Source organism: Vidua chalybeata, chromosome 28 (assembly GCF_026979565.1).
Source record: "Vidua chalybeata isolate OUT-0048 chromosome 28, bVidCha1 merged haplotype, whole genome shotgun sequence".
NCBI classification, from domain to species: domain Eukaryota; kingdom Metazoa; phylum Chordata; class Aves; order Passeriformes; family Viduidae; genus Vidua; species Vidua chalybeata.
The window spans coordinates 3,529,883-3,557,830 of record NC_071557.1 but is presented as its reverse complement, the minus strand read 5'-3'; the positions used below and the strand labels follow the sequence as shown (position 1 = coordinate 3,557,830).

The following is a 27,948-nucleotide window of genomic DNA, read 5'->3' as shown; positions in this document are numbered from 1 at the left end:
TTTTCCACCATGCAGAAGCTCTTCACCAAAATGAAAAGGCAGCAAAGTAAGTTCTCTTACACTGTATCTCACACAGCCAGAATAATCCTGTTATCTGGGCACAAACTGTAGGATTCTGTAAAAGAGCATTCCCCCATTCGTTAAAAGGATAGTTTTAATATCCAATTTTCTTTGGCAAAGCAGAGCCAGTGAGGGAGTTACATGCAGACAAAGTTTCCTTTATCTTATCTACTAATTTCCTTTTTCATCTCTGACCTTAGATTAAACTGAGCCTGCACCTTGAGACAAACAATGGCAAAGAGAACTCTGTCCCCTTAGGGAATCATTCCCCCTGAGACCCGTTCATTTCCAATGTTTAATGCAGTTTCCTTGGATTATTTCACTTTGAAATGGGACCCAGAAAAGCCCTCTGCAAGCTCCAGGACAGAGAACACGCAGGGTGCTGCTGGTCTGTGACTGCACAGCCTGCAGCAGTGATGCCTGAAGGTTCAGATTTTCTATTTTTCAGGTTTTGTGCTGGTTCAGTATGGAACTCTGAGCTTCATATTAGGGGATGGTGAGCTCTTCACAGAGTAGGAACACAAAACAATCCTTTTCCAGCTTGGCCAAGGACAACTGTTATAAACTCCAGGCCCAAAAAGTAAAAACAGCAGTGAATTGAAGAGAGGAAAACCAGGAAGATGGAACTGCATAACCTAAAGCTGGAATTGGACAATTAACCCCAATATGCAAATGGAGCAGAACTTATAAAAGTGACAGACCTCGTGACCATTTGGGTTCATCCTGGGCTCATTTTGTGACCATTTTGGTTCATCTTGGGTGCAGCCCTGGCTGGGCTCTTGTGCTGCTGGATCCATGGAGGAGATCCTTTGAATAAATCCCTGCTTTATTCTGTGACTCTGCTCTAGCTCAGCCTTCCCAAGGCATCAGCAGCATGGGTAAGCAGGGGGCCCTGTCACAGGCAAGCCTTTCAGGAGGGGTTCCAGAGGCAGAAATAAAATAATGAAATAAATTAAAATAACATTAAAATAAAATTAAAATAAAAATAAAATAAAAATAAAAATAAAATAATATATAAAATTAAAAAATAAAATCAAATATAAAATAAAAAAAAAAGATAAAATAATATATAAAAATAAAATAAAATATACAATAAAAATAAAATAACAATTAAAATAAAATAAAATATAAAAAAAGAGTAGAGAAGAGAGCAAGCAGCAGGGCGGTGGCCGAGGCTCACCTTGGTGCTGGCCACGCCGATCTCAGGGCCCGCGTTGATGTGCACGCCGCAGTCGGTCTCACGGGAGATGGAGCTGCCCACGGTGTTGGTGATGCCCACGGTCAGGGCTCCCCTCTCCTTGCAGTAGCGAAGGCACATCAGGGTGTCTGCCGTCTCCCCTGGCACAGGGACACAGGGGACACAGGATGGGTGCTAGGGGAAAGGCACAAACACCCTGCAAGCCAAGGAGGTGGCAGCAGCCCTGCAGCCCCAGCACAGCCAATGTGAGCCCAGGCACAGGGCAGTGCCACCCAGTGCCACCCAGAACACAGAACCCAGCTGCAGCTCTCGGTGCAAGGAAAAGCCAGTGCTCTGCTATGGGTTCAAAAAGGCAGCTCAGGGGTTGTCCCTTTAACAAAAATCAACTTTATTCGTTTTCCTGGTTAATAAAAATTCATCTGGGCCAGGCTCCTGTGCTGCCCAAGGTGGATCCATTGAGGCCTTTTAATAAATCCCTACTTTATTCTTTAACCCTGCTCTAGAGGTCAGCCTTCCCAAAGCATCCACAGCACCCCACAGAGTCCCACGGACAGGCACCAAAGTGGGCCCTGCTGCCTCCTCCACACCAGTTTTGGGCAGGGGAGAGGAGAGTCCCACAGAGTCCCACGGACAGGCACCAAAGCGGGCCCTGCTGCCTCTTCCACACCAGTTTTGGGCAGGGGAGAGGAGCCCATACCTGACTGGCTGAGGAAGAAGCAGACATCATCCCTGAACACAGGCGTGTTCCTGTCCAGGAAGTCGCTGGCCAGCTCCACCATGACAGGTAACTCAGTCAGCTCCTCCAGCACCTGGCGGGTCTGGCACGAGGAGGGCAGGAAGGCAGGTATTACATCATCTTTATACACCCAAAGTGTTTGCACAAAGAAGGCTTTCTAGTTGCCACACACGCTGGAAAATATTACTGTGGAAACCCCGTGTGACAGTTAGTGCTGGATTATACTTTAATTACTCACACATTTATTGCCCACACTCAAGCACCACCAGCCCCTGCGAGAAGCAACCTTGCCTTGGCACCACCACCAACTTCATTCGTTTTCCTGGTTAATAAAAATTCACCTGGGCAGGGAGGTATGGGGGGAAAACACACCGGCCTGTGAGGCCAACTCCTCCCTCAAATGGAGATTTCTCTAAGTCTCACTTGTTATATAACCCTCCACATAAATTATGTCATGCTGGGTGTCCTGTGTGTGTCCCAGCCTGAAGAACTCAAACCCCCACCTACATCCAGGCCCCCCCTGGCAGCCCCTGCCTTGCTGCAGCCTTTGCATTCTGCTCCTGCAGTGTCCCTCCCCTGCCATCTCCTTTTTTAACAGAGCAGCTTTTGTTTTCCAGAGCCTTCCACAGCCACAAAATCACAGGAACCACTTCCCTAAGTTTAGCTTCATCAGCTTTTATCTCCTCCTGCTGCTGCGGTGGACTGAGCCTGGTGTTTGCAGCTTTCACAAGGGTCCTCCTCCTTTCACCTGTGTGCACTTGCTTACTCCTAACCTGATTAAGGTCAAGAATCAATCCCCAACCTGAAATCAATCGTTAATCTGCTTGGCACACTCCATACACTCTCCAGGGAGACCTCAGAGCCTCCTCCAGGGCCTGAGGGGGCTCCAAGAGACCTGGAGAGGGACTTGGGACAAGGGATGGAGTGGCAGGACAAAGGGGCATGGCTTCAAACTGAGAAAGGGTAGACTTAGATGACATTATTAGGACAAAACTCTTCCCTGAAGAGGGTGGGCAGGCCCTGGCACGGGGTGCCCAGAGCAGCTGAGGATTCCTGGAAATGCCCAAGGCCAGGCTGGATGGGGCTGGGAGCAGCCTGGGACAGTGAAAAGTGGGCCTGCCATGGCAGGGGTGGCACTGGATGGGCTCCGGGGTCCCTGCAGCCCACCCCACTCCCTGATTCTGGCACCGGGCCCAGCACTCACTGCCACTCCTGCATGGTAGCTCGTGCCACAGGCGATGAGGATCAAACGCCGACACCTCTGGATCTCCTTGATGTGATCCTTGAGCCCGCCCAGGTTCACTGTGGGCAGGACCAGAGAGCCAAATCAGGGTGGCCAGGGAGGAGGAGCTCCCGAGATCACTGGTGCCAACAGCGTGTCACCACCTCCATCATCCACTGTGCGTCACAAATGGGACCTTGCCAGCAGCACGGGGAATTCTGGAGGCACTCTGACACACGCTTCATCTCACCCCAGCAAGGTTTCCATCTCCCACTGCATCACCTCCTCCCTCCCCTGCAGCCACCGTGAGCAACTACTGGACACTGAGTGAAGGAGGCCCAAGCTCAATTACCAGTGTAGTCATCAAAGTTGACCCTTCCTCTCATGGTATTAACAACAGATTCTGGCTGTTCAAATATTTCCTTCTGCATGAATGAGCTGAAGTTACCTATGAAGAAAGATAGAAAATAAATTAGAACACTTTACCTCCTATAACTTAAATTTTAAATTACCTCCTGCTAACTGCCATTTTTCCTGTGTATGTAGGGAAAAGCTTGGACCAGCCAAAGATTATTAAACTGATCCTTCTTTTTCTGCCAAAACACCAGCCCATGATGAGAGCTTGATTCGAGTTTCTGGAAGGTGTCAGTGAAGGGCAGATCCAGACTGGCAAGTTTGTGAGGGATCAATCTTGGTTAAAAAACAGATGGCTCCAAGCAGGGGGCAAAATCCTCAGCCCCACAGCTCTCCTCAAAAGCTGTCAATGACTAGAGGGGAAGTCCCATGACATGTAAGGACTTTTCTCCCCATGAGGACGATACAGCACCAGACTGGAGACGCTGCAGAGCGGAGCAGAGCCTGTCCCCAACTGGGGCAAGGGTGGCAACAGGTGACTGCAGGTGACGGGCAGGCAGGCAGCAGCTCTCACCCTTCATGATCTGCTGCAGCTCCATCTGCAGGGTCTGCACGGCCCGGCCCGGGTGGTCGCCAGCCGTGCGCTTGACGCGGTGGATGGACAGCCGGCCGTCCACCACGGCCGCCACGTCGTCATCCTCCAGGAAGATCACGCGGTTGGTATGCTCGATGACAGCGCTGTGGGGACACGGGAGGATGTGTTATTGTAAATGCAGGTGAACCCGGTGGGAAGAAATGCTGATGTCTGACTCCAGTTCAGAAGGCTGAATGATTTCTTTATTACAGCTATGCTATAATACATTAATATACAATTTAAAAGAGTTACTAAAACTACAAGCCTACTTTTCCTAACTACCATCTCTAACTCACAACTTGTGACCCTCTCTGGAGAGTCCAGCCACAGGTGGGTTGGATTGGCCATCAGGCCCAAACAATCCTCACCAGAATCAAATCAAGCAATCACCCCAGGTAAACAATTCTCCAAACACATTCCACATGGGAAAAACAAGGAGCAAAATAGAAATTGTTTTCTCTTTCTTTCCTCTATGCTCCTCTATGAAAAATCACGAAAGAGAGAAGAATGTGCCTGCCACAGGGGACATTGCTCACACCCTGCTCTGGGCACCTGCAGCCCTCCCAGCACCCCACAGAGGCCAGCAATCTCCTCCTCTTTTAAAATCCTGTAAAGTGCATTTCCGTGGATATTCTCAGCTCAGTCATAGAGAAAAAGAGAAAGATTTCTGCCAGGCTAAGCCTGGGAAAAAGTTTGAGAGGAATGTAAACAATCTATTATCTTGCTTTCCGTTCATATTGTTTGTAGATCTGTTCTACCACACTGACCTAAGTCCAGTGTACCAAGCAGGTGAAATGTTTTTACTATAAGACCAATGGAATTAATGTTCACAATGTTCTCTATAAAAGAGAGAGGTGCTTTTGAATAAACTCTCATTTTGCCTTCTGAAATCGTACGAGTCATTTCGCCCATCCCTGGCTCAACAGCGTCACATTTCAACCCTGCCAATGGAACTGGCTTGTTATTAATTTCATTATTCATTTTCTCATTATAGATGAGATTATCATTACATATTTTCTCATTATTAATGAGCCACCAGGCTCATTATCAATTTCAGGGAGAAATGCTGAGTTCAAGAGCTTTAAGGAGAAGCTCTGAGTTGCTCAGACAAATGGGATCTGTCTGGAGCTGTGAGGTCAGGAGGGCAGGGATCTGCCCTGGCGCACAGGCTGCTCACACACAGGAACAGGGTCCTTCCCTGGTTTTTCCAGGGGTAAGCCACTGTCCCTCCCTGCACCTCACTCTGACCATCTGTAAAAGCAGGGACAGCTTCATCCCCTGGCAAGGCAGCCGAGATCTGCCCAGCAGCACTCCCTGGAGTGTCACTGAAAAGCTCTAAAACCAGAACAGATCAGGGTGTCCTGAGAGCCTCCACAATTCTCTGATGGAAGGGGCTGCAGAAGCCAACCACAGCAGTGTTTTTACATTCCTGGAGCAAGCACTCATTCCTCTTGAACCAGAGAATCCCAAAGACTCTGCTAAGGCTGCTGCCAAGCTGCTCTCTCCTCACTCCTCTGGGATTAAAATATGCCACCTCTGATGATGAAGGAATTGCATGTGTGCAGAGGTCCCTGGAGAACCAACACAATTCTCCTCATAATTAGCACCTGGCCTGCTAGTTTAGGTCAGGACTCTCTCAGGTTTCCTCTCACTGGGAAATCTTACCAACAGATGAGCCTGAAGAATGGCAACACTCTATTCCAAGGCCAAAACAGCATCTCTGTTTCGGTTAGTATTTGTAAATTAATGGCCACGTGCACACAATTTACTTTATTCACAAAGAAACCACACCCTCCCCATCTCTTATTCCAGTGGCTTTGAAACAGGATATTTCTACACACACCAGAGAGGCTGGAAAACCCTACCTGGCATCAGAAGCAAAGTAATATTCCACAGCTTTCTCCTCCACGGGGAAGAGGCAGGTGGTGCTGTCCACTCGGGACAGGTTGCAGCTCCCCTTCTTGTCTTTCCCTAGGAGACAAGAGGCTCAGGGGCTGCCCAGGTGACACCCCTGGGCACAGGTGACACCCAGCAGAGCCCCCAAAGCACGGTACCAACATGAAGCACTATTTTCATGCCTGTAGGTGGGCACAACAAAAGGAACAGTAGCACTTGTGCTGCTGTGCCCACCCTCAGTTGGCTTGCAAGAGTTTTATTGCTTTTTAATAAGTCTGCAAGTGTATTACTAGTGCAGTCTGAAGTTTAGAGGAAAGTATCAGGAGAAAATCCGAATTAAAGTTTTGTGTGGCTCCACTGGCAGAGAATTCAGGGTGCTTTATGAGCATCCACATTTCACCATTAAACCTGCCCTGTTGATCATTTTAAGTTCCTCTCTGGTGAGCCCCCAGAAATGGAGCAGCACTGCTCTTTCTTTGTTACTCTCAGCACTGGGGAAATTCTTTCAGGGCTGCCACCTGTGTGCCCACCCTGCTCCCCTGAGCACCACAGGTGGAACCTAAACCTATTTCTGTCTGGCTGAGCTCACTGGTCAGACACAGCTCGGGAAATCCAGGATTAAGAGCTCAGCCTTGCTCCTGCACCACCAAACACAACCACCTCATCCTAACCAGAAAATCACACCTGTGCTCTTGCCAGGGAGGTGTCCAGGGGTGACAGGACTGAGAGTCAGCTTTGGAAAAATCTGTCCTAGAAGTTCAGCCTTTCACCAAGGATCCTTTCTGGAGTACTCTGGAAATTCCCAGCACTGTCTCCTCCTCCTCCTCCAAACTGCTTCTCAGTGCTGAAGCTCATCAGGGATGCAAATGAGGCACCCAACACCTACTGCTCAGCACCAGCCTTGAGCAAAATTATTTGCCAGTCATTGTGCAGGGTATGGGGAGGGAGGGGGTGGATTAATCAGCTTATCTCCCAAAATGGGATTATTGCCGAAGAACAGGAACGCTGAAGTTACTCCATTCTATATTTATTGCATAATCCTGATGTTGTTTCACCTACTAGACACTGATCTGATTCTGTGATGCAAGCAGAGCTCATGGTGTTCTGGCTTCCACTTCTGCAGATGAAAACGTAAAGGAAAAATACTGCTTTCATGTTGATACTCAGTGAGAAAGGCCCGCTCAGGCAGTGATTCAGAGCCTCCCAGTCCAGTTATCAAGTCAGTAAATGAGGAGAACAATGCCTTTGTTGTCGAGCTGAGACAGGACAGACTGATTTGGTGTTGAGAAGGGACAGAGCAGAGCTGCACTCGCCCACAGAAGCACCCAGACCTGATCAAAACATGCAAATTTGGTTTCTCAAAACAGAGCATTTCCCTGCATTGGCTTTATTATGTTGCATTGCTTTCCTGCATGACAGATTCTGCAGATTCAAGCACATCCTCCCCCTCACAGAAAAGGGGCTTCAGAGGTGAGCTGCTTCAGAGGTGAGCTGGTTCATCCCATCATGTGATGGGCTGGCCTTTAAAGCACTTCAAGAGAGTAACCAATGGTTCCCCCTGATAAATGAGCAGGGGAAGGAAGGCCCAGCTTCAGGCCAAGCTTAGTGATGCCACCAGAGGCTCACCCCATGGTCAGGGGGAGGACACGGCTCTGACAACCCAAACTCCAGAAGGAATTTTGGGCAATGCTTGCCATTAGGATTGGCAGCAGCCTCCTGCTTTAGTGGGGTTTATTTTTAAGGTAATTCACTGTTTCCTTCTGCAGCCAGAGCTGCAGGAACACTCAGTACAACCTGCACTGTCATCAGTTTTTGCACATATGCTGAGCATTATGTCCCAATATTTGAAGTGGGATGGGTGGATTTTCCTGTGTGCTGCTCATGGTGTTTCTGATCAAGAAGGAATTTTGATTTTCCCACATGTTTTGCTGCACTACACGGAAAGCAATAGCCACATATTAAAAAGACAATGCATCTTGGTCCCATTTATGATTCCTTTCCTAAGGAGCTGAAGGAGCTGGAGGATTTGTCTGAAATTTCAAGTGTTAGCTTTTCTCTGGTGAGCACCTTCCTCCATTTTTATGGATATTCCATCAAAAGAATGATCCATAGATTGTACGGCTGGAAGTGCAATTGGAAAAAAAACAAAACAAAACAAAACAAAACAAATTTGAGATAGTCAATAAAAAAACTTACAGTGTTACATAAATACATTAGTGTTACTGCTAATCATCCAATCAAAAGGCAAAGCTGCTGGGACTGGTTCTTGCAGCAGGGGATCAGCAACAGGACAGGACAGCAGCTCCTGGGATCCCTGCGCTGCTCAGAACACAAGCCCAGGGTCCCAGGCACTGAGCAGGCTCACACCCCTCTGACCACAGGGAATTACAGAGCCATTTTCAGTACTTTTCACTTTCAAAGGTGTCTGTGGTGGTAGAACACGTGTGAGAGCAGGATGGACAGACAACACGACCAGATGTTGTCCCATGAAGGGTGACAGCTTCCACAAATTATGTGGGGTGGCAGGGGCAAGGTCTGTGGCAGTGCCAAGGTACAGGCAAGGTCTGTGGCAGTCCAAGCCCCAGCCTGCAAAGCTCTCTCCTCTTTGTTCCTGAAAACCACCAGGTTTTCTCACAAAGGCCAACGTGCCACACGCAGAACAGAGGCTTCAGTTGAACTGCACTGTTTCATTTACTACACTGAACTGTTCCAACAGCCCTGGCAGTGTCCCAGGCCAGGCTGGACAGGGCTTGGAGCACCCTGGGACAGTGGAAGGTGTCCCTGGCCATGGCAGGGGGGTGGAACAAGATGGGCTTTAAGGTCCCTCCCAACCCAACCCATTCCATGACTTTAATCTACCACACTAAGATGTATTTTCCTCATAGTAAGTGGACATTAAAGCTGTGATTACAACACCAGAGGCCAACCTGAGGTACGTGGTGGGTAGAACATGTGCTTATCAACTTGCTTTTTAAAAAAAAAACATCTCTAGCAATGGTTTCATTTCTGATTTCCAGCTGAAAGCTGCATTTCAGAGCACACAGCTGTGTGTGCCTGTGCCCTGGAGCCCCAGGGATTGGGGTTAGGATTGGGGGTGGGGTCATCCCCACTCACCTGTGCAGTACAGGATGGGGATGTGCTCAGTGGATTTGGGTTAGGGTTGGGGTTAGGGTTAGGTTTGGGGTTGGAACTGTCCCCACTCACCTGTGCAGTACAGGATGGGGATGTGGGTTAGGGTTACGACTAGGTTTGGGGTTGGAACTGTCCCCATTCACCTGTGCAGTACAGGATAGGGATGTGGGTCTGGTTTAGTGTTAGGTTTGGGGTTGGGGTTAGGGTTAGATTTGGGGTTGGGGTTAGATTTGGGGTTGGGGCTGTCCCCACTCACCTGTGCAGTACAGGATGGGGATGTGGTCAGTGGATTAGGGTTGGGGTTAGGGTTAGGTTTGGGGTTAGATTTGGGGTTGGGGCTGTCCCCGCTCACCTGTGCAGTACATGTTGGGGATGTGGGATAGGATTGGATTTGGGGTTAGTGTTGGGGTTAGGGTTAGGTTTGGGGCTGTCCCCACTCACCTGTGCAGTACAGGATGGGGATGTGGGTTAGGGTTAGGACTAGGTTTGGGGTTGGAGCTGTCCCCACTCACCTGTGCAGTACAGGATAGGGATGTGGGTCTGGTTTAGTGTTAGGTTTGGGGTTGGGGTCAGGGTTAGATATGGGGTTGGGGTTAGATTTGGGGTTGGGGCTGTCCCCACTCACCTGTGCAGTACAGGATGGGGATGTGGTCAGTGGATTAGGGTTGGGGTTGGGGTTAGGGTTGGGGTTAGATTTGGGGTTGGGGCTGTCCCCACTCACCTGTGCGGTACAGGATGGGGATGTGGTCAGTGGATTAGGGTTGGGGTTAGGGTTAGGTTTGGGATTAGATTTGGGGTTGGAGCTGTCCCCACTCACCTGTGCAGTACAGGATGGGGATGTGGGTGTAGGTTGGATTTGGGGTTGGGGTTAGGGTTGGGTTTGGGGCTGTCCCCACTCACCTGTGCAGTACAGGATGGGGATGTGGTCAGTGGATTAGGGTTGGGGTTAGGGTTAGGTTTGGGTTTGGGGTTGTCCCCACTCACCTGTGCGGTACAGGATCGGGATGTGGTCAGTGGATTAGGGTTGGGGTTAGGGTTAGGTTTGGGGTTAGATTTGGGGTTGGGGCTGTCCCCACTCACCTGTGCGGTACAGAATGGGGATGTGGTCAGTGTGTTGGGGTTGGCGTTAGGGTTGGGGTTAGATTTGGGGTTGGGGCTGTCCCCACTCACCTGTGCGGTACAGGATGGGGATGTGGTCAGTGTGTTGGGGTTGGGGTTAGGGTTGGGGTTAGATTTGGGGTTGGAGTTGTCCCCACTCACCTGTGCGGTACAGGATGGGGATGTGGTCAGTGGAGAGCTTGTGCTCGCTGCGCACGCCGATGAGCAGGGGGCTGCCTCTCCTGCAGGGACACAGGGACAGCTCAGCACCTGGGGACACCCCCACGCCCCACCCAGGGCTTCTGCCCCCCTCAGCTGCACCGGGGCACAGCCAGAGCCTCCCCGAGCAGCTGCTGCAAACATGGAAAGAACCGCGGGATGAAGAACACGAGCAGCTGAGTAACCTGCACCAGGGTTAGAGAAACTTCTCCAGAGTCACTGAACCAGGGACTGCTCCTCACTGCACACACCTACACACTGCTTTTGGCACTGGCATTCAACCCCAGCTGATGCTGGTGTTTAAAATGGGACAGAAAACCTGAACACGAGGCTGGCACAAACTCCAGGCCAAGTGGAGGACTCGTCCAAGGGCTGCCACAAGGGCAAGCACAGAGGAAAAGGCAAAACCATCTCCTTTCAAATCATGACCAGAGGATACCAAAACAAAGCTGTTCCAGACCAGGTGTGGTACAGATGGTCAGGAAGAAATTTCCAAAATAATTCTGGGAACTTTCTGTTATGATAGATGGAAAACAAGAGAAAGGAAATTAAAAACAACAACCACCCTCTCCCCAGCACATACAGTGTGATGAGAATGATCTCTACTCTGTCTTCTAACTTGGGGATATAAAAACAAGTGCCAGGCAGGGTACAAGAATGTTCCTTCCCATGACAACACTCACCTGGTACCGACCGCCTGCCCAGGGTAATGAACACTCTTGAACACAAGGGCAAAAGCACCTTCCTGCAACAAGAGAAACAAACTTTATCCCTTCAGCTGAGGCCCGGGCACTGTTCCAGTGTTCCCAGCACAGAAACTGCTCCTGTGTTTCTGTGGACACAGAAGAGACACCCAAGAGGTTTCACAGATGTTTCCAGAAAAGCCCATAGCTCCAGCCCCCCCGTCCTGGAAGGGTGTCCCTGCCCTGAGCCTGGCAGCACATCCTCAACCACTGAATGAGCCTCCTGAACCCCAGAGAGACACTCAACTCCCTTGGTTGTCCCAGTGGCTCCTGCTTCAGCTCAGGGTGCAGCGAGGGGAGCTGCAGAGGCAAAGATCTGCTAAAAGCAGCACCAAAACTTGAGGGTGTTTGCTCAGCTGAGGTGCCACAGCCCACCAGCAACACGAGTTCCTGGCAGGCAACCCAGTGAAAACCCAGCTGAGTGCTGTGGGCTGAGGAGAGCACACAACCAGGCAGTGGAGGCAGAACAGCTCCCACCAGGGGTCAGCAGCAATCCCTGGATTGCTGGAGCTCTGGGAAGAACTGGAAGCAGCTCAGACTCTCCCAGACCAGAGCTCTGGGAAGGACTAGAAGTAGCACAGACTCTCCCTCCCTGCTCCCACCACCCCAGCCAGGGGCTGGCAGCCTCCAGTGCTGCCGTGCTCAAGAGCTGAGCCATTTCCCAGATGAGCACTGACAAACATCCCAGAAAACCAAACACACACCTGAGATGAGCAGCCAGAGGCAGGAGAGACCAAGCCCTGCCTCGGCACATGCCCAGGGCACCTTGCAGCAGCGCTGGGCTGCAGGGGGGGTTTCTGGGGTGTGTGTCCCACTGTGCCCGTGCCCAGCTGCCCTCCCTCCGTGCCCCCAGCCTCACCAGCTGCTGGATGACCCTCTCCACCAGCGTGGAGAAGCTGATGTCGTCGCTGTCGCGGTTGTCGTACATGTACTTGACCAGCTTGACGATGCTCTCTGTGTCTGTCTCCGACTCGAAGTCGTATCCCTTGCTTTCCTGCAGGGACAGCCCCTGTGGGTCACCAGCCTCCCTCCTCTGCTCTGTCCTCCTTCCCTTCCTTCCCACCTTTCCTTCCTTCATTTTTACTACTCCCTGTCCTGCACCTCGCCTTTCAAGATTTTCTTCCCTTTTTCTCATGCTTTTCCTTTTCTCTGCTCCTTTCCTTTGGGAAAGGAGCTCATTCACCTTTCCTTTTCCTTGCCTTCTCCTTCTCTGCTCCTTCACCTTTCCTTTTCCTTCCCACCTCTCCTTCTTCCCTTTCCTTTCACCCTTCCATACTGCAGCTGTTCTTACTCTTTTCTCCCCATCCTTCACTCTGCTTTTCATCTTCTTTTTACCTAACTGGCTTTCCTTTTTCCTTCTTTTTCTCCTCTTCTCACACTTTCCTTCCATCCTCCCTGCCTTTTAAGTTGCAAGAGTATGAGGAGAGGGGGAGAGGGCAGTGAGTGAGAGTGTGAGGGGAGTGCAGGAGTGTGAGAGTAAAGGAGTGAGTGTGAGGATGTGAGGGACACAGGGAAGGGGTTTGAGAGGGAAAGTCCCAAACTTTCAAAGGGAGTCTCAAAACTCAAAGGGAGGAGTTGGGGATGAGGAGGGAGGGGAAGTTGTGGGGTCTGAGCAGGGTGGTGAGTGTGAATGTCAGGATATGAGTGGGGGAACCGAGGTAGGGAGGGAATGGGAGATGTAAATGTACTCACAGATTAGGAGAGGCTGTGAGTGCAAATACAGGTGGGAGTGCAAAAACGTGAGTGGGGGAACATGAATGGAGGTGAGAGGTGATGTGAGTGGGGAAATCACTGTGAGAGACGAGTGAGGAGTGAGTGGAGATGTGAGTGAAGGAATGGGCAAGCAGGGAATGTAAATGGGGAATGAGAGTGAGAATGCAACAGGGGGGGGTGAGCTGGGCAGGCTGTGAGAGCCAAGGGGAGTGGGAAAGGAGGGAGGGCCTCACCCCCCAGGGTCACTCACCAGGAATTTCTGCAGGTCCTTGTAGTTGGTGATGATGCCGTTGTGGATGACGATGAACTCTGGGGAGAGAGGAAAGGCCCTGCTCAGCCCCATGCCAGCCCCAGCCTGGCACACCAACCCCCTTCCCTTCCCTTCCCTACAGTGGGGACTGGGGGGCAAAAAGTTTACACAATTCCATTCCAGAGAACAGCCATGAACATTCTCACCATCCCACTTCCTTCTGTCTTCTCCTCCTTGCTCTGTGCCCACACACCCATGCAAGCCCTGGGCACCCAAGGAGCCCTTCCTGGGATCCCTCACTGTGGGGAACACTCTCCGTGGGGATCCCTCACTGTGGGGAACACTCTCCGTGGGGATCCCTCCCCATGCCTGGAACCCGAGCCCAAGCCCTGGGCTCAGCACCACAGCCCAAACAAACCCAGTGCCCCCATCCAGCAGCTCTCCCAGCACGCAGAGGGGCAGCAGCTCTCCCAGCACGCAGAGGGGCAGCACACAGAGAAGCAGCAGCCCTCCCAGCACACAGAGAAGCAGCGCCCCCCCTAGGCTCCAGGAGCTGCAGGGGCCCAGGCAGGCACTGACCATTGTTCTTGTCGGAGCGCTGCGGGTGGCTGTTCACAGGCTTGGGCTCGCCGTGCGTGGCCCAGCGCGTGTGGGCGATGCCCAGGTGCACGTCAAACTCGATGTCCAGGTCCATGTCCTGTTGCTCTGCAGCACAAAGTTTGAGTCCTGAGGGGCTGTCCACACCCCGGCTCAGCCTGGGAGTCTCACCAGGCCTCGGGGGCTACAGGACAGCAATGCTGACAGGGCCAGCACATCCCACAGGACACAGAATAGAGGCTGGGAAAGACCTTTAGGATCATCAAAGGCCAACCAAAACCTCAAGGGCTTTCAGGGCAGGGCAGGTGCACACAGAAAACAGCCCTGCGCTCCTCACTCTGCCAAAACAAAAAGCAACCTTCAAGGAAGAACCCAAGCCTGGGCTGTCCCTCGGGGGTGCTCCTTGCCATCCTGTCACCTGCACACCTCCATGGTTAATTCATGCATCCCTAACCCCTGTCTCTCCAAAGTCTACCATGAGCATGAATATTTCTTTGGAAAAAATATATCTTTGGGAAAAAATACTCCTATTACTCCACAATCTCTTTAAAACTGTGTACCCTGACATTTTCTTGAGCAGGCAAACCTCCCTTCAGGAATCCTCTGTCCATCTCCTATTTCTGTACCACACACCCCACCTCATCTGGGCTTTCTGGCTCCTGGTTTACACTAAGATTAGACTGACCCACCTCCCTCTGGGACACTGAGCACTCTGTGCCTCAGGTGAACACAAGAATGGGCTAAAAAGACTCGAATTTCACCAACGCAGCAGCTTCTGAATGTGAAGCTGAGATCCTGACAGCTCTGAAAGCATCTCCCTGCCCTCAGACAGCATCTATTCCACTCCCAACAACTTTCGTGCCTCCTTGCATTGAGCTCAGATTTAATTAATTAAGGTTTAAATAAAGGGGGCAGAGAGAGGCAGAAGGAGATTCCTACAGGGAATAGGGCGAGGTTCCTACAGCATTTCTCCTTCTGCCCAAGCTCTAAATCTTCATAATTATCTCCTGCTAATTCCTCTATTCCCCAGTTCAAGAAGCTTTTTGGTTGCTTGTTTTGGAGTTTTTCCTGTCTGTTTCCCACGATCTATTTCAGGTCTATTTTACTTTAGTAGGTTGCAAATCATTTGCCTTGGAAAAATCAGGATTTCTCTGTAACTTCACATCAACAACCACAGGATCACCAGGCTCTTCAGAGCTCATCCCTGAGTGTTTACACCTCTGGAAGTTCGTGTTTGTGCGTAAAACAGGTGATATTCAAAACACAAAGGAGGGAAAGGAGGAAAGGGAGATACTTACTGTGAACCTCTTCATCCAGAGCCTTCACTTTCCCCGTCTGCTTGATAATGTGGATTTTGCAAGCATTGGCTTCCCAGTCTTTATCATTTCCTCCGTCCAGTCCCACACCTGAACCCGGCCGTGGAACACGGAGAAAGAGGGTCAAGTGCAGAAGTTATTACAGTATTTTATGTCAACAAATTCTGCCCTTTCTGATTCTTCCTGAGCCCTTTCTCCAAAAGCTGGCCTGCTACATAAAGGCAAGAAACCCTTCAGATTAGAACTAAGTTTTCCCTTCGTCATCTTGTCAGTATTTTTAAAGCCTCTGGGGAAAAAAAAAAAAAAAACATGAATGCTTATAGACATCTGTGTATTGAAGTTAATCTGAAGTTAACCCAAACCTCTGACCACAGGCACATCCAGTTTGTGCTCCAGCTTTCCTCAACAGCAGAAGGTGGCAGAAACCATTCACATCACACCAGGAAAAGCCCCAGAGAAAGCCCAAAGTGCCAGCAGAGCTCAGAGAGATACCTGCAGAGTCATAGCCCCGGTACTCCAGGCGCTGCAGCCCCTTGATGAGGGTCTCCAGGATCTCCCGCCTCGTCCGGGGCACATGGTAGTTCAGGTAAGCAAAGATGCCTGTGTGGGGAAAGAAGAACAATATAATCTAGAATGTAAAACATTTCCTTTCTTGCAGGTTTGCCTTAAACACCTTACCTGGGGAACCACCAGAGCAGGCATTCAGCTGCTTCTGACACTCAACTCTCTCACAGAGCTGATTTTTAATATTCAAGCACAAATCCTAGGCCTTCTTAACACCAGCTACATAAAGATTTCCCTCTAAAGAGTTGGTAATTGTAACAGATTAACATTTTCAACAAATGGGCATTATTGATTTCTAAAGCTGACAACCACATTACTTTGTCTGAGAACTTTATTTTCCTCGTGAACTTTTTTTGGAGCTCAGGTTCCTTAATTTCATGGCACATTCAGAGGCAAATGAAATGCATCACCCCTTCCAGGTAAATGACTGAGATACACGAAGGAATTGCTTCTTGCAATCCTTTTCCTACAAAAGTAGAAAAGCCTTCGGGCTGGGCTTACTCCCAAATTCCTTTTCCTATTACTGTTAACTCATTTCCATAGACCTTGTTATCAGAACATCCACCTGGCAATTCCAAGGAATCCTTTATCCCAGAACTGCTGGAGGAGCTCCTGCTGCTGCTGCCCAGCAGTTCAGGGAGGTGCCAGTCCCTGTGTCCCAAAACATCCCTTTTTCTGCCCAGTCTGAGGAGCACAAGGTCAGAAAGCTTGCCGTCACTGTTATGTCTGGGAGCTGCACAGGGGAGCGCTGAAACTCAATTCATCACCTCCAGGCTGGGAAAAAAAGCAAAACCAGAAAAACATCCACCCTGTGGAGATCCACATTTGTCCACTGGACACCTCTCTTGCTGCCCACGCTCCCTCTCCAGCTAAAAAAGGGCAGGATTTCTCCTGCCCGGAGTAACCAACCAGAGCAGCAATTCCAGGACTCACTCTGGCCCACAGCTCCAAGGCAGACACCAGGTACAGCCAGGTGTGACAGATGAGGAAGGGCTGAACATCCCCACTGACGTCCATGCAACCCCAGAGCTAGAAACTCAAGTCTTTCCTAAGCCCATTTTTATCTTCAGGAATCACTCGTAAACCAAGATTTGAATTCTACAATCCCAGGCCCGAATTCTGCCACCCCAGGCCCTGAATTCTGCCATCCCAAGACCTGAATTCTGCCATCCCACGGCCTGAATTCTGCCACCCCAAGACCTGAATTCTGCCACCCCAAGACCTGAATTCTGCCACCCCTTTTGGTCATTAAATCCAGCCATGGCATATGACAGGTTTACTGATTTACAGAACAGTCTGTGGAGCCCTGGAAAAACCTGTTTCACAGATGCCATGGAACTGGTTTGGTCCACTCGGACCCAAGCACACCCAACTCACACCTGGCCAGGTGTTCAAACTGCACCTGTGTGTCACACAACCAAGGACAAAGCCTGGCTTTTACTGACACTATTAGAAACAAACCCCCAGCACATCTAAACAAGGCACACAGCAGGCACCAAGGCATTGGACTTGGAGGCTCCTTTCCTTTTCCTGTCCAGCAGCACAAGCCCATGAGATTTTGTAGGGTCACAAACCTGAACATCAGGCTGAAAACACTGCCTTGGTAATTCCAGTCTGGAAGCTGCCGAAGCTCTCCCTTCAGTGTCACAGACTGAGGTATCTGAGAGTTCAGGTAACAACAGCACCACTGTCACATTTATTTCTTTTAAAACTCAACCTTTCCGTGTGAATTGGATAAAACTCTGGAGGTGGATGGGCAGCTGTGGTGGGATAAAGCCAGGTTTATCCATCCCCAGCTTCAATTCCATGACAGAAATATTGAGTTTTGAGGCCCTGTAGCTGCCACAGCCTGGGAAATCAGGGCCCTCTGCTCCAGACAAACCAGGAGACCTCTCACTCCAGGATACATCCCAGAGCAACCCTCGGCAACAGAGACAGTACTCCCCAATGCTTTTCTCACTCTTCCCGTAAAATGTTTCAATATCCAAGAAGAACTTCACTTGTATCAAAAACGGGGGAAATGCCTAAAATCCCGAACACAGCTGAGGAAGAACTGCCCGGTGTTTTCACAGCGGAAAAGACAAAGAGCAGAATGTTAATACTGCACATTTCAGAGGCCGGACCTCAAATACGGCAAGCACGAGGCACCAAAAGCACCCCTATTCTTGCAGCAAGCTATATATAATAATAATAATTATCCTCTCTATTCTTAGCTTTGCTCCGCTTTGTACTTCCAACATGAATTAACACAGTGTTAAATGTGAGCTGAGGTACGAGTCCCTGATTCTCCACAGCTTGACAGCTTGAAGGCAATGCTGGTTCCATCCCACAAAAACAATGAGAGAAATGGCAACTTGCACATTAAGTGTAAAACCCACAGTCCCGCTGAGAGCATAATTTTGCACACAAAAATACAAGGAAAAAAAAAATGAAAATAGGAAAATCCAACAGATCGCTGTTTCATAAATTTCCACGGAAAAACATGAAGACAACGGGATAGGGAAAAGATAAATGACATTCCCGTGTGTAAAGGATGGGGCAGGGTGGCTGCATTTCCATGGGAAGCGGAGTGGAAGGAGAGGAGAGCCAGAAGCGGCTCCGGCCCGAGCTCGGGGCACGGTCCGGCAAAGCCGGGCCAGGCCGGACCCACGGCCACACCGAGCCAACCCGGACCCACCTGCGGAAAACAAATTATCGGGAGTTGCAACGCCTAAAAACCACCACCGGTACCGGCGCCCGGAGTGGGAGTGGTGCCTCCGATAGCAGCAGAGCCACGGCTGGTAGCGCCACCGGAGCGCCCCTTCCCACCGGCCCGCCCTACCGTGTCCGCCGGGGGCCACGGCGGCCCCGGCACGGCGGCCCCGGCAGCACCGAGCCAACCCCACCGGCACGGGGGCAAACTGGGGCACGGGCCCTTTGTCCGCCGCCGCTGCCGCCGCCGCACATCCCCACGGTCTGCCGACAATCCGCCCTTTAAGCCACCAACACGGTGCGAGCCGCCTCCCCGCGCCGCCGGCATTCGGGATAACGGGGCCGGGCCGCCTCTCGCCACAGCCGTGCTCTCCGTCCCCGCCCGGCCCGGGCCGGCCGCGGCCTCACAGCGCCCGCCCGGTCGGCTCCTCCCGCCGGCTCGGGGCCGGCCCGGGCCCCGCCGCCCCCCCGGCGCGGTGCTCACCGCACATGGTGCGTCCCGCTCCGCAGCCGCGCTGTCTGTGCCGCCGGGGCCGCGCCCCTCGCGCCAGGCCCAGCGCAGGCCCCGGCCCGCCCCGCCCCGGCCGCGCCCGCCATTGGCCGCGCCGCCGCCGCCCCGCCCGCCCGCGCTCGGGACGTGGCAGCCGCTGCCGGGGCCGCGTCCGCCGCGGGGCCGGGCGGACAAAGCGGGGACGGGCGTCGGAAACACCCCCGGCATACCGGGATGGGCCCGCTCCCTGAGCGCCCCGGTGATTCCCAGCCCCCTGATCCGGGCCGGGGGGACACCGTTCCCGGACCCTTCCCGGGAATTCCCAACCCCGGACCGGGGTATGCCCGTTCCCAGACCCTTCCCGATAATTCCCAACCCCAGACCCTTCGCGGTAACTGCCGGCCCCGGACAGCGGAGGAGAGGTGTTCCCTCCCGGTAATTCCCACTGACGCCAGGCAGGAACAGCACCCACGGGATCACCCCCAGGCCCTCCCGCAGCTTTCAGCGTCTGGAGATCACCGGGTGTCGAACCGAGGCTGCTCCGGGCTAGGGCAGGGAACAAGCGGCCCCGTCAGGCTCCCGGGAGCGTGACACGGGCTGCATCCTTCCCCAGTCCCGCTCTATAACAGCACCCATTCAGAAGCAAGAGAAAGAAACCATTTAGATGGATCTGCAAAGCAAACTGGGACAGGCTAACTGACCAAGGCGTGACATCCGTGCAGCTGGAGAGCTCAGCGATGCTGTCTGTCTGCAGCCACCCCCATCAAACCCTGCCAGGAAACTTACTGAAGGCCTAAGGCTACAAAAGAGAGTAATGCCTCTAGAGAAATGCCCTTCATTCAACTTGATATTACACTAAAATGTCAACAAAGAACTATTTCCTTAAAAAGCACAGAAAACAACCCACAGCGTCAGGACACATAAAAGAACCATATTTTGAGCTTGCTGCCAAAACCTGGCTGGGCACAGAGCAGAGAGGAGGAGGTCACCGGATCTCAGGAACACGCGAAGCCTGCAGCCAGGACACAGCCCCCTCCTGGCCTCTGTCCCACAGCGAGGACAACCACGGCGGGGATCCCGGGACTGCAGCGTGCAGGGCAGCAGTGCTCTCCCCTCCCGCTCTCGGCACTCCATCTCCTCCTCACTGTGAAGCTGGACAAGGGCTGACTTCCCACCCCCTTTGCCAGCAGGCAGGCGAGTGCCTCGCGGCAGTGGGAGCCGATTTCCCAGGTGCGGGGAAGCACTGACCCCTGGGAAGGTGCGAGGGGCAGGAACGCACACTCTGCAGGCAGGCACAGCAGCGCTGCTCCCCTCGGAGCTCACCCTGGCCCGGGCTTTCCTTCCCTGCCCTGCAGCAGGGAATTCTGTCATCAATACCACCGTGTGCTTCATCAGAGAGTAAAAGAAAACATGGTAATTTCACACCGATTTCCAGATTCAAACAACTGCGGGTTATTACTGAAAGCTGAAGAAGTATTTAGCTAAAATATTTATTTTCAAATTTATGCCAAGTAATAGGTAGTTTATAGTTACCACATGCTGATGTGGTGCTATAGAGGAGATTCTCCACCAGCTGAACTGATCCTGTTTAGGGACTTTATCAGAGGAATAATTAGACTGGCAAGGGATGAAAGAGGGGAACACTCCAGAGGCTGTCAAGCCAATCCTAAGCCAAATGAGGACCACAAACTCAGCTCCGTGGTGGCAGCACAAAGAAGGAACAGAATTCCTGGTCACAAAGCCAGGCACCAGGAAGAAATCATTCCTACACACAAAAGTAAACACAGCTCCTTGCAAAGCCTGTTCACGCGTTTCAACGTCAGAACAGCAAACACTTCCCTGCCGTGGTGTGCAGGACTGGAAGGAGCCCTGCTCTGCCACGTCCCGGGCAAACAGGATGTGGCAGGAGCAAACACAAACACAGGCCCTGCTTCCCTCTGCCACCCTGCACAGGCAGTCCGTGCCTCCAGCACTGCACCTTCCTTCCGATGCTGGGAAATCAGCTGTTGCATGGTGGCTGAACGATTTTCCTGCTAAATGAGCTGATTAGCCTACTTACTGAAGCTGATAAGGATCATTCTTTTCTAACATTTGCTTTAGAAGGTACAATTTTTATAACAAACGTTTTTTGTTTCTGTTGCTATGGTTTGCACAGTGGCAATGAGCAAGGAGGTAACTTTCCACAGTGTTACATCCCCCAAAATGAACAGTTGATATTATAGGTTATCTTTCACACACAAAAATTTGATAGCAATCAGCAGCTTTTTAACAAGACTTAATAAAACTAACATTCCTGAAGCTCCCATTTACAGAGTAAGGGCAGAGGGTCCTGTCAGTCTCACAAGTTGGGGGAATAACCATTTAACACTGCTATTGCACAAAAAAGCCAAGGAACTTCTGCCTTCTCTTTTTTTCGGTACTGAAGTTTCTGTATGAAAAAACAATGTAGAAACACATCACTGTTTTCTGAGCCCACCATTTCTTTCTAAAGACATAGCAGAATAATTTTTTTGACATCCAGGGCATTTAATAAATTAGTGGATGAACTGCTGGGACATTCTCACAGTAAGTACAACTACTTTTCTGACAAGGCAGATTTGGTTGCTCCTCAGCACAAAGATGGTTTACCTACAGCAGGAGGCAAATGTTTATTTGGCCACAGATGACGAAGTCAAGTAGAATTCGCTTCTTTCTCCGCATCGTCATTGTCGTCAACAACCTGAAATCAAATCCAGAAGTAGTTTAGATAAACAGTTTAAGCTCTCAGTCCTGCAGGATTTATTACATTAAGTTCCTGTTGGGCCCAAGGAGAATAGCAGTTATTCCACACCACCGCACGACAACAGGCTCAGGAGGAAGGTAAGAAAAACTGGCAATCCAAAATGCCAGGAGGAAATGAGCTTTAATTATAGGAGCAGGTCAAGCTACCACAAAGGCCAGGAAAACAATCGCTCCAGAAATCAGACATTTCATGAGAAAGCCAAAGAATCTGCATTTCAGGGGACAAAGCTTGTTGCTTTTTATCACATCACAAAGGTATCAGCAAGCGTGTCCAGCTCTGGGCTCAGGACCCTGCAGAGCTCTCCAGCTGACTTGGAAAACCTGCATCCATGCACCCCTGGTTTTCCCTGACTGCCAACCTGCCCCCGCTGGAAAGGGACAGAGAGCTCCTTTTCCACTGAAAAGAAAACCTCAGCCAAAACCTCTCCCCGACCCACCTGCTCAACGCCTTCCACCTCAGGGATGTAGAACTGGAGCATGTTCTGGATGCCGCTCTTGAGGGTGATGAGGGAGCTGGGGCAGCTGGTGCACGACCCCTGCAGCTTCAGCTGCACAATCCCATCCTCAAAGCCTTTGTAAATAACATCACCACCATCCTCTTGCACTGTGGGCCTGAGGGAACACAACACTCAGCTTAAAGCTGGTAGAGCTGAAACAGGGATCCTTCCAGAAACCCTCCATGAAGCAGTATTTAATACTCTCAAAAACTGTGAAGACAGAGGGATTTAGTCACTATTTCTCTACAACCACCTGGTTCACATTTCCAACAACTCCTGCTCTGCTGGACTATCTAACATCAAAACTTTGTATGCAGGCAAAGCATTTTTGCAAGGAATGCAGCAGTGCATGAAGGAACCACTGAGATTTTAGGGTAGGGAGTGAACACCCTGGGGCAGAGCTCAGCCTGGCCTGGAGGCAATCGTTGCCTCGGTGCTGCCAATAAATACCTCAGGGGGCGTGTCCCCCCAGGGGTGCAGCACAGCTGTCACCTGTGATAAGAAGCCCTGTTTCCATGAATAAATATGCAGTTCTCCACAATTTACCAGGACAGAAAACAGCCCCAACTATAAAAGCTTCATCCTGCTCAGGGGTGAAGGAAGCAGCTCCTGATAAGCTCACCCCAGTGCCACGAGCATTTCTACAGCCTGCTCTCCCTCTGCCAGCCACAAATGCCCAGCATTGTAGCTCTGTCCCCATAGCAACATTTTTCCAGACCAAGTTAAAACCATCGAGTTATTCTAACAGAAGGTCTTTATACTGATTTCCAAAATAACTCTCTGAGAGCTACAGTCCTAACAGAAAAATCTGTGAACCTGACACATTTATAAACTCACCACAGTCAATTATCTCCATTCCAGAAAGCCAAAGATCATGATTTAAAATTCCATTTTTCTCACTTGAATTAACTTTTTGACACACTACAGGACCTTACAGATGTACATTCCTCCCATCCTGCACCTTCTGACAGCTCCTCTGCATTTAATTTTGATCTGCTGGACAATAAATGCCCTATGTGTAGCCTGGTTGATGGATTATTTCTGAGAATACCCTGCTAGAAAATGAAGGAAGATGCACCACAGCTGATATTCTCATCAACAGCTTCTTGGTGCACTGATGGGTGCAGGGGGAAGAAATTAAAGAAATGAAAAGGTGGGAAAAGCAGAATTTTGGGCAGAAATTGGCTTCTGGTTTCAACACTTAGTACAGATGCTTGGCAAAGATGTTCCAGCTTATTTCTACTTGTCTTGCTTTTTCAGGGAAATTAACCAGCACCATGTGTCTGCTCTGAGATAAAGAAATTTTTAAATTACGTGATATCACTTTAAATGCAGCAGCTTAAAAAAAAAAAAAAAAAAAAAAAAAAAGGTACAGTTTCTGGTTCGTGCAGTTTGTGAGCTGGGGAAGATGTCACCATCAGATATCACAAACACATCTTCCCCTGCACTTCAAATGTCAAGTTGCTTATTGCTTTCAGTTCACTCTGGAAGGCAATTCATGAGCACAAAAATACTCCTCAGGTAAACAACATGATCCACAACCACTCTGGAGACTTCATTAGTTACCACCAGTTTCTAAATTCAAGCTGTGTTAAAGCACCAATAAAATCACAGCAGAGTGCAAGGCCAAAATCCATTGAAGGCCAGGATTTTCCATTAGGAAATCTTCCTCTGGAGTATAAACTACCTGATTCTTGTATCCAGCAGCTCCTTAATCATCAGTACAACTTCATCATCTTCTTCTGAAGCAGCTTGGGAAAAGAAAAATGTGCAAGTCAGAACACTGGGAGAATTCCAGGCTGCAAATTCCTGCCTGCAGCCACCTTAATAGGTTTTAAATTTAAATTCTCCTGCATGCTTTTGTGAGGGAGAAGTGGAGGCTCTTCTGGATGTCACAAAAGCTAAAGCCAAAGGAGACTTGGCCTCTCCCTGAAGATTTGATTTACCTGTGTCTGTCCTAGGTGCCTCATCAGTAACCACAGGTAAGCCAGAGGCAAAGAAGTCCATTATGGTTGCATAAATATCTGGTTTCAGTAAGTTCCAATCCAGGTCTTCACTCTCCTGTGAGAATCAGAAGAGGGGAAAGAACAAGAGTGAAGAAAAGTACCTGCCTGCTGCTGCTAGGTTCCACATTAAAAATGTGAGATTCTCACATTAAAAATGCCATCATTGTCTCTCACATTTGATGCACAGACTGGACTTCATGTTCTCTCAAGTCCAGCTTTGCCAAAGACATTTAGTCAGACTCAGACTGTGACAGCCAAAGAAGGGTCTCCTTGTTTGCAAGCCAAGCAAGTGCTTTTAAAAGATTAGCTAAGACGGTGTGAAAGTCTCCAAAATATGTTATTATTTGACAGATATTTTTTATTGACTGTTTCAGAGACTCAAGACTGTCAGTGTACCAATTTAGCATCCCCTGAACTTGTTTTGTTTAATATTAAAGGCACTTGTGGACACTTCTCTGGAACCTCCACTGCACCTGTCTGGATCTCTCAGTGGCCATTTCACACAGCTCATCTTTGAGCACAGCTCTGCTTACCTTGGTGATTGTGATGAAGTCTGGCCCAAAGAAAACACTTTTAACTCCCTCAATCCGGAATAACTGTCTGTTAAGGAAACAAGGGGGGGAAAAATGGGCAAAAATGTTTGTCCCCAATTGACAAACAAACTGAGTTTTCATTTTAACAATTAACAATATGGTTAACCCACAATTTCATCTACAGGAAAAAACCCTAAAACTGTGGTAAACTTGGAGGTAAATACAGCATAAGGTTGTGATAGTGTTTTTGTAATTACAGGGGGAAGAAAATATATTCTCTTGCAAGACTGGAAAACATCAAAAATGCAATGAATGAAAGAATCAGAAATCTTACCACAAAAGTATGGAAATGGAATGGAAATTTCCATTTCTAATGGAAAATTATAGCAGCGATTTCACAATACCCACTTGAAAGAATTTCTACACACAAAACAGTTGTACGTGCACTGAGCATTTGCTTACTGAATTTTTAAAAGACTTAAACCATGGAATTACTGCAAGTGCACCAAACCATCTGAAATAATCAAATAATTCTCTTCCCTCCCTCTCCTGCAGGGAGCTTCTGTTAATTCTTTGGAAATTTTTATTCCAAATTCTATTTAAAAGGGAGAAATAATACCTTGCTAAAGGTGAGCAATAGGCTGCAGCTGGTGTGGAAAACTCCATAGTCCTCGACTCTAGCACTTCCCTTCCTGGAATAAACTTCAAGCTATTTGGATTTGGTGTGTCCTGGGTTTGAATAAACATGCCTCTTACTGCAAAGACAAAAAAAAAAAAAAAAAAAGAAGAAAAGTAATATAATCAAACCTAAGGAGCTTAAATGAAAGTCAAGTCCTGATTACTCAGCAAGCCCAGGGTGATCCCAGAGCACAGGAACACTGCTGAACCTGGGCACGTCATCTCACAGGGGACAGCAGGATAAAATGAACCTTCGCTTAGCTTCTTTTGCTAACTTTTATTTACTAAAACACAAACTTTCAGCATTACCACAGGACATAAAACCCCACAGAATGCTCATCTGCTCATTTTTAACTGGTATTTACCTGCACGATGCCACACTGCAGATGGAAGAGATGGTTTCTTTTGCAGAAGCTGGTGGAAAGGCTGGCGAGTTGTCAGATTATGATCTTTTAACAGCATGTGACAGAACCTAAAGAAAAATAACTTTACTAACAATTTCCAAATTCCACATTTGCACTGTCCCAAAGAGAGAGCATTGCAGATGCTTTTAGCTGCCCCGGGACTCAGCAAGACACACCTGGGGTGGTGTCATTGGCTCAGACAAAAGTAAAGGGGGGGAAGAGCAGCAGGGGACAAAAGAAAAAAAAACATTAAAAAGGAAAAGTAAGACAGAGTGATGGAGTAACAGGCTTCAGTTTCACAGCTGTGAATACCTAATTTCTGCAACTGTATGCACAGCCAACAGCATCAGAGTATTTCAAAGCAAAGTGAAAGTCAGAAAATGAAAACAAGACCCATCTCACATCACAGACTAATTATTACATACTAAGGATCAATTATTATCTAGTTCCTCTCCTCTTTATCAGCTACAGGAGAGGAAAACTGATAAACTCAGTAAATCCCATCAGCAGGGGCTGTTCAATAGGAGGCTGGGTCTCTCTGGGGGTCACAAACCAGAGCACAGGCACTGCACCAAGGCCCAGACACCTCAAACATGGAACAGGAGAGAAGATCTCTCTCATGAAATGAACATCCCTGCTGTGAGCTCAGGACACACAAACACAGAAAAGGTCTAAATCGTGTTACTTGCTTACTTTTGTGGGCTTGGGAGCAGGTAGACACCACAACAGGATGTGTAAGGAAGGTCCTCTGGAAGCTCCGTTATCTCCCTTTAGCTAATAATGATTATATCCCATTTTACAGTGCTCAGCACAGAGCAGGTGTGCCCAGCGCTACAGGGTCCTCTAAATCCCCCTTACCGCTTGATCTTGAGCCAATTGTGGGGGAGGAATTTCCTCTTACTTCAGGGCCCTGAAGATAGAAGAGTGGGAAGGGTGTACCAGCTCCTCGTTGCCTGATCCTGTGCACACGAGGGGGTGCAGAATTACCCCTCATTGCAGCATCCCGAGCACACCTAAGGGGAATTACACCCGGCTGCAGTGCCCTGAGCATGTGGGGAGTTACCCCTCAGAGCAGGTCCTGAGATGGGTGTGAGGGAAATTACCCCTCGGTGCAGGATCCTGAGCCGGGTGTGAGGGGAATTACCCCTCGGAGCAGGATCCTGAGCGGATGATCAGGGGAATTTCCCCTCACGGTTCTCCCAGGGTGTACAGGGCTGAGCACGCAGGAGCTGCGTGTCACGGAGAGCTACCAGCTTGCGGCTGGAAAGGGCTGAGAAGGACAAACAGCCTCTCACTGCCCACCAGGAAGAAGCGTCACCCCCGTCCGCGATGGAGAAAGGAAGGGGAAGAGCAAGGAGCACCCGGGACGGCCCTGGAGGTCGCAGTGCCGCTAACTGCGACGCGGCCCCCTTTCAGTCACGCGAGGAGAGGGCGAGAGGGGGCCCCTTCAGGAATAAGCCGAGCTCCCTCCGGGAAAAAGCCGTGCCGCGGCAGCCGCAGGCCCCGCGGTCACCTACCGCCCGCCCAGCCCCGCCGCCGCGCAGAGCCGCCGCGCCACCGCCATCTTGGCACTCCCCAGGGCCGCACCCGCCGCCGCCCGGGCAGGGCGGCGCCCCCTGGCGGCAGCGCCTGAGGGGGACGGCGGCCATGGCGGAGGCGCTCCGGACGGAACGGGCTCCGTCCGGGGCCACCGACCGCCGCTCCCGGCACGGCCGGGGCCGCCACTGACCCGTGTGCCAGACTGCCACATCCACACGGCGCTTAAATCCCCCCCCAGATGGGGGCACGGCGACTCCAGCACTGCGCGGGGCAGCCTGTGCCAGAGGTGGGTAGCTCTTTCCAGGAAGGAATTTTCCCAGTTTCCAGGAAGGAATTTCCCCGATTTCCAGCCTGAGGCCGTTCCCCGTCCTGTCCCTGTTCCCTGGAGCAGAGCCCGGACCCCTGGCTGTCACCTCCTGCCAGGGAGTTTTGCAGAGCCAGAAGGCAGCACAAAGTCTCTCTCAACGGACATTTACACAAGATAGAAATTAAATTAAGAGGCGCAGCAAAGCCCAAATAATGTTTTGCACTTAGGACAGTCTTGGCATTTGAATGATACCGAAAGACACGTTTAACCAGCACACAGTGAGCCCCCTC

The 27,948-nt window shown here is 50.3% G+C and overlaps 2 protein-coding genes across 11 annotated transcripts in view; both read right to left on the bottom strand.

Annotated features, from left to right (window-relative positions):
- GFPT1 (glutamine--fructose-6-phosphate transaminase 1) overlaps positions 1-18,990 on the bottom strand; it is a 28,141-nt gene extending 9,151 nt beyond the window's left edge. Inside the window, exons 1-15 of one of the 2 annotated variants that reach the window (XM_053966348.1) lie at positions 18,908-18,990; positions 15,661-15,768; positions 15,151-15,258; positions 13,835-13,960; positions 13,256-13,314; positions 12,152-12,286; positions 11,233-11,294; positions 10,493-10,572; positions 8,168-8,221; positions 6,070-6,175; positions 4,145-4,308; positions 3,569-3,664; positions 3,199-3,296; positions 1,956-2,076; positions 1,241-1,398 (exon numbers count right to left, since the gene is read on the bottom strand). In XM_053966348.1, coding sequence (XP_053822323.1) covers positions 1,241-1,398; positions 1,956-2,076; positions 3,199-3,296; positions 3,569-3,664; positions 4,145-4,308; positions 6,070-6,175; positions 8,168-8,221; positions 10,493-10,572; positions 11,233-11,294; positions 12,152-12,286; positions 13,256-13,314; positions 13,835-13,960; positions 15,151-15,258; positions 15,661-15,768; positions 18,908-18,914 — 1,482 coding nt within the window. In that variant the 5' untranslated portion in view covers positions 18,915-18,990. The remainder of the gene's footprint in view (positions 1-1,240; positions 1,399-1,955; positions 2,077-3,198; positions 3,297-3,568; positions 3,665-4,144; positions 4,309-6,069; positions 6,176-8,167; positions 8,222-10,492; positions 10,573-11,232; positions 11,295-12,151; positions 12,287-13,255; positions 13,315-13,834; positions 13,961-15,150; positions 15,259-15,660; positions 15,769-18,907) is intronic. The other variant, XM_053966349.1, reaches the window with a different exon arrangement.
- On the bottom strand, positions 15,685-27,426 carry NFU1 (NFU1 iron-sulfur cluster scaffold). 9 transcript variants are annotated; one of them, XM_053966354.1, is made up of 9 exons: positions 27,330-27,426; positions 25,774-25,880; positions 25,350-25,485; positions 24,731-24,797; positions 24,138-24,252; positions 23,879-23,942; positions 22,132-22,306; positions 21,542-21,632; positions 15,685-15,768 (listed from the first exon to the last, which is right to left on the bottom strand). In XM_053966354.1, the coding sequence occupies exons 1-8, from the start codon at positions 27,374-27,376 to the stop codon at positions 21,585-21,587; spliced, it is 759 nt and encodes a 252-aa protein (XP_053822329.1). In that variant the 5' UTR covers positions 27,377-27,426; the 3' UTR covers positions 15,685-15,768; positions 21,542-21,584. The 9 variants fall into 9 exon arrangements, with proteins under 9 accessions (XP_053822329.1, XP_053822331.1, XP_053822328.1 ...); XM_053966356.1 differs by having other exon boundaries at positions 15,745-15,768; positions 21,546-21,632; XM_053966353.1 differs by lacking the exon at positions 15,685-15,768 and adding an exon at positions 20,380-21,341.
- Positions 27,427-27,948: the final 522 nt, after the last annotated feature.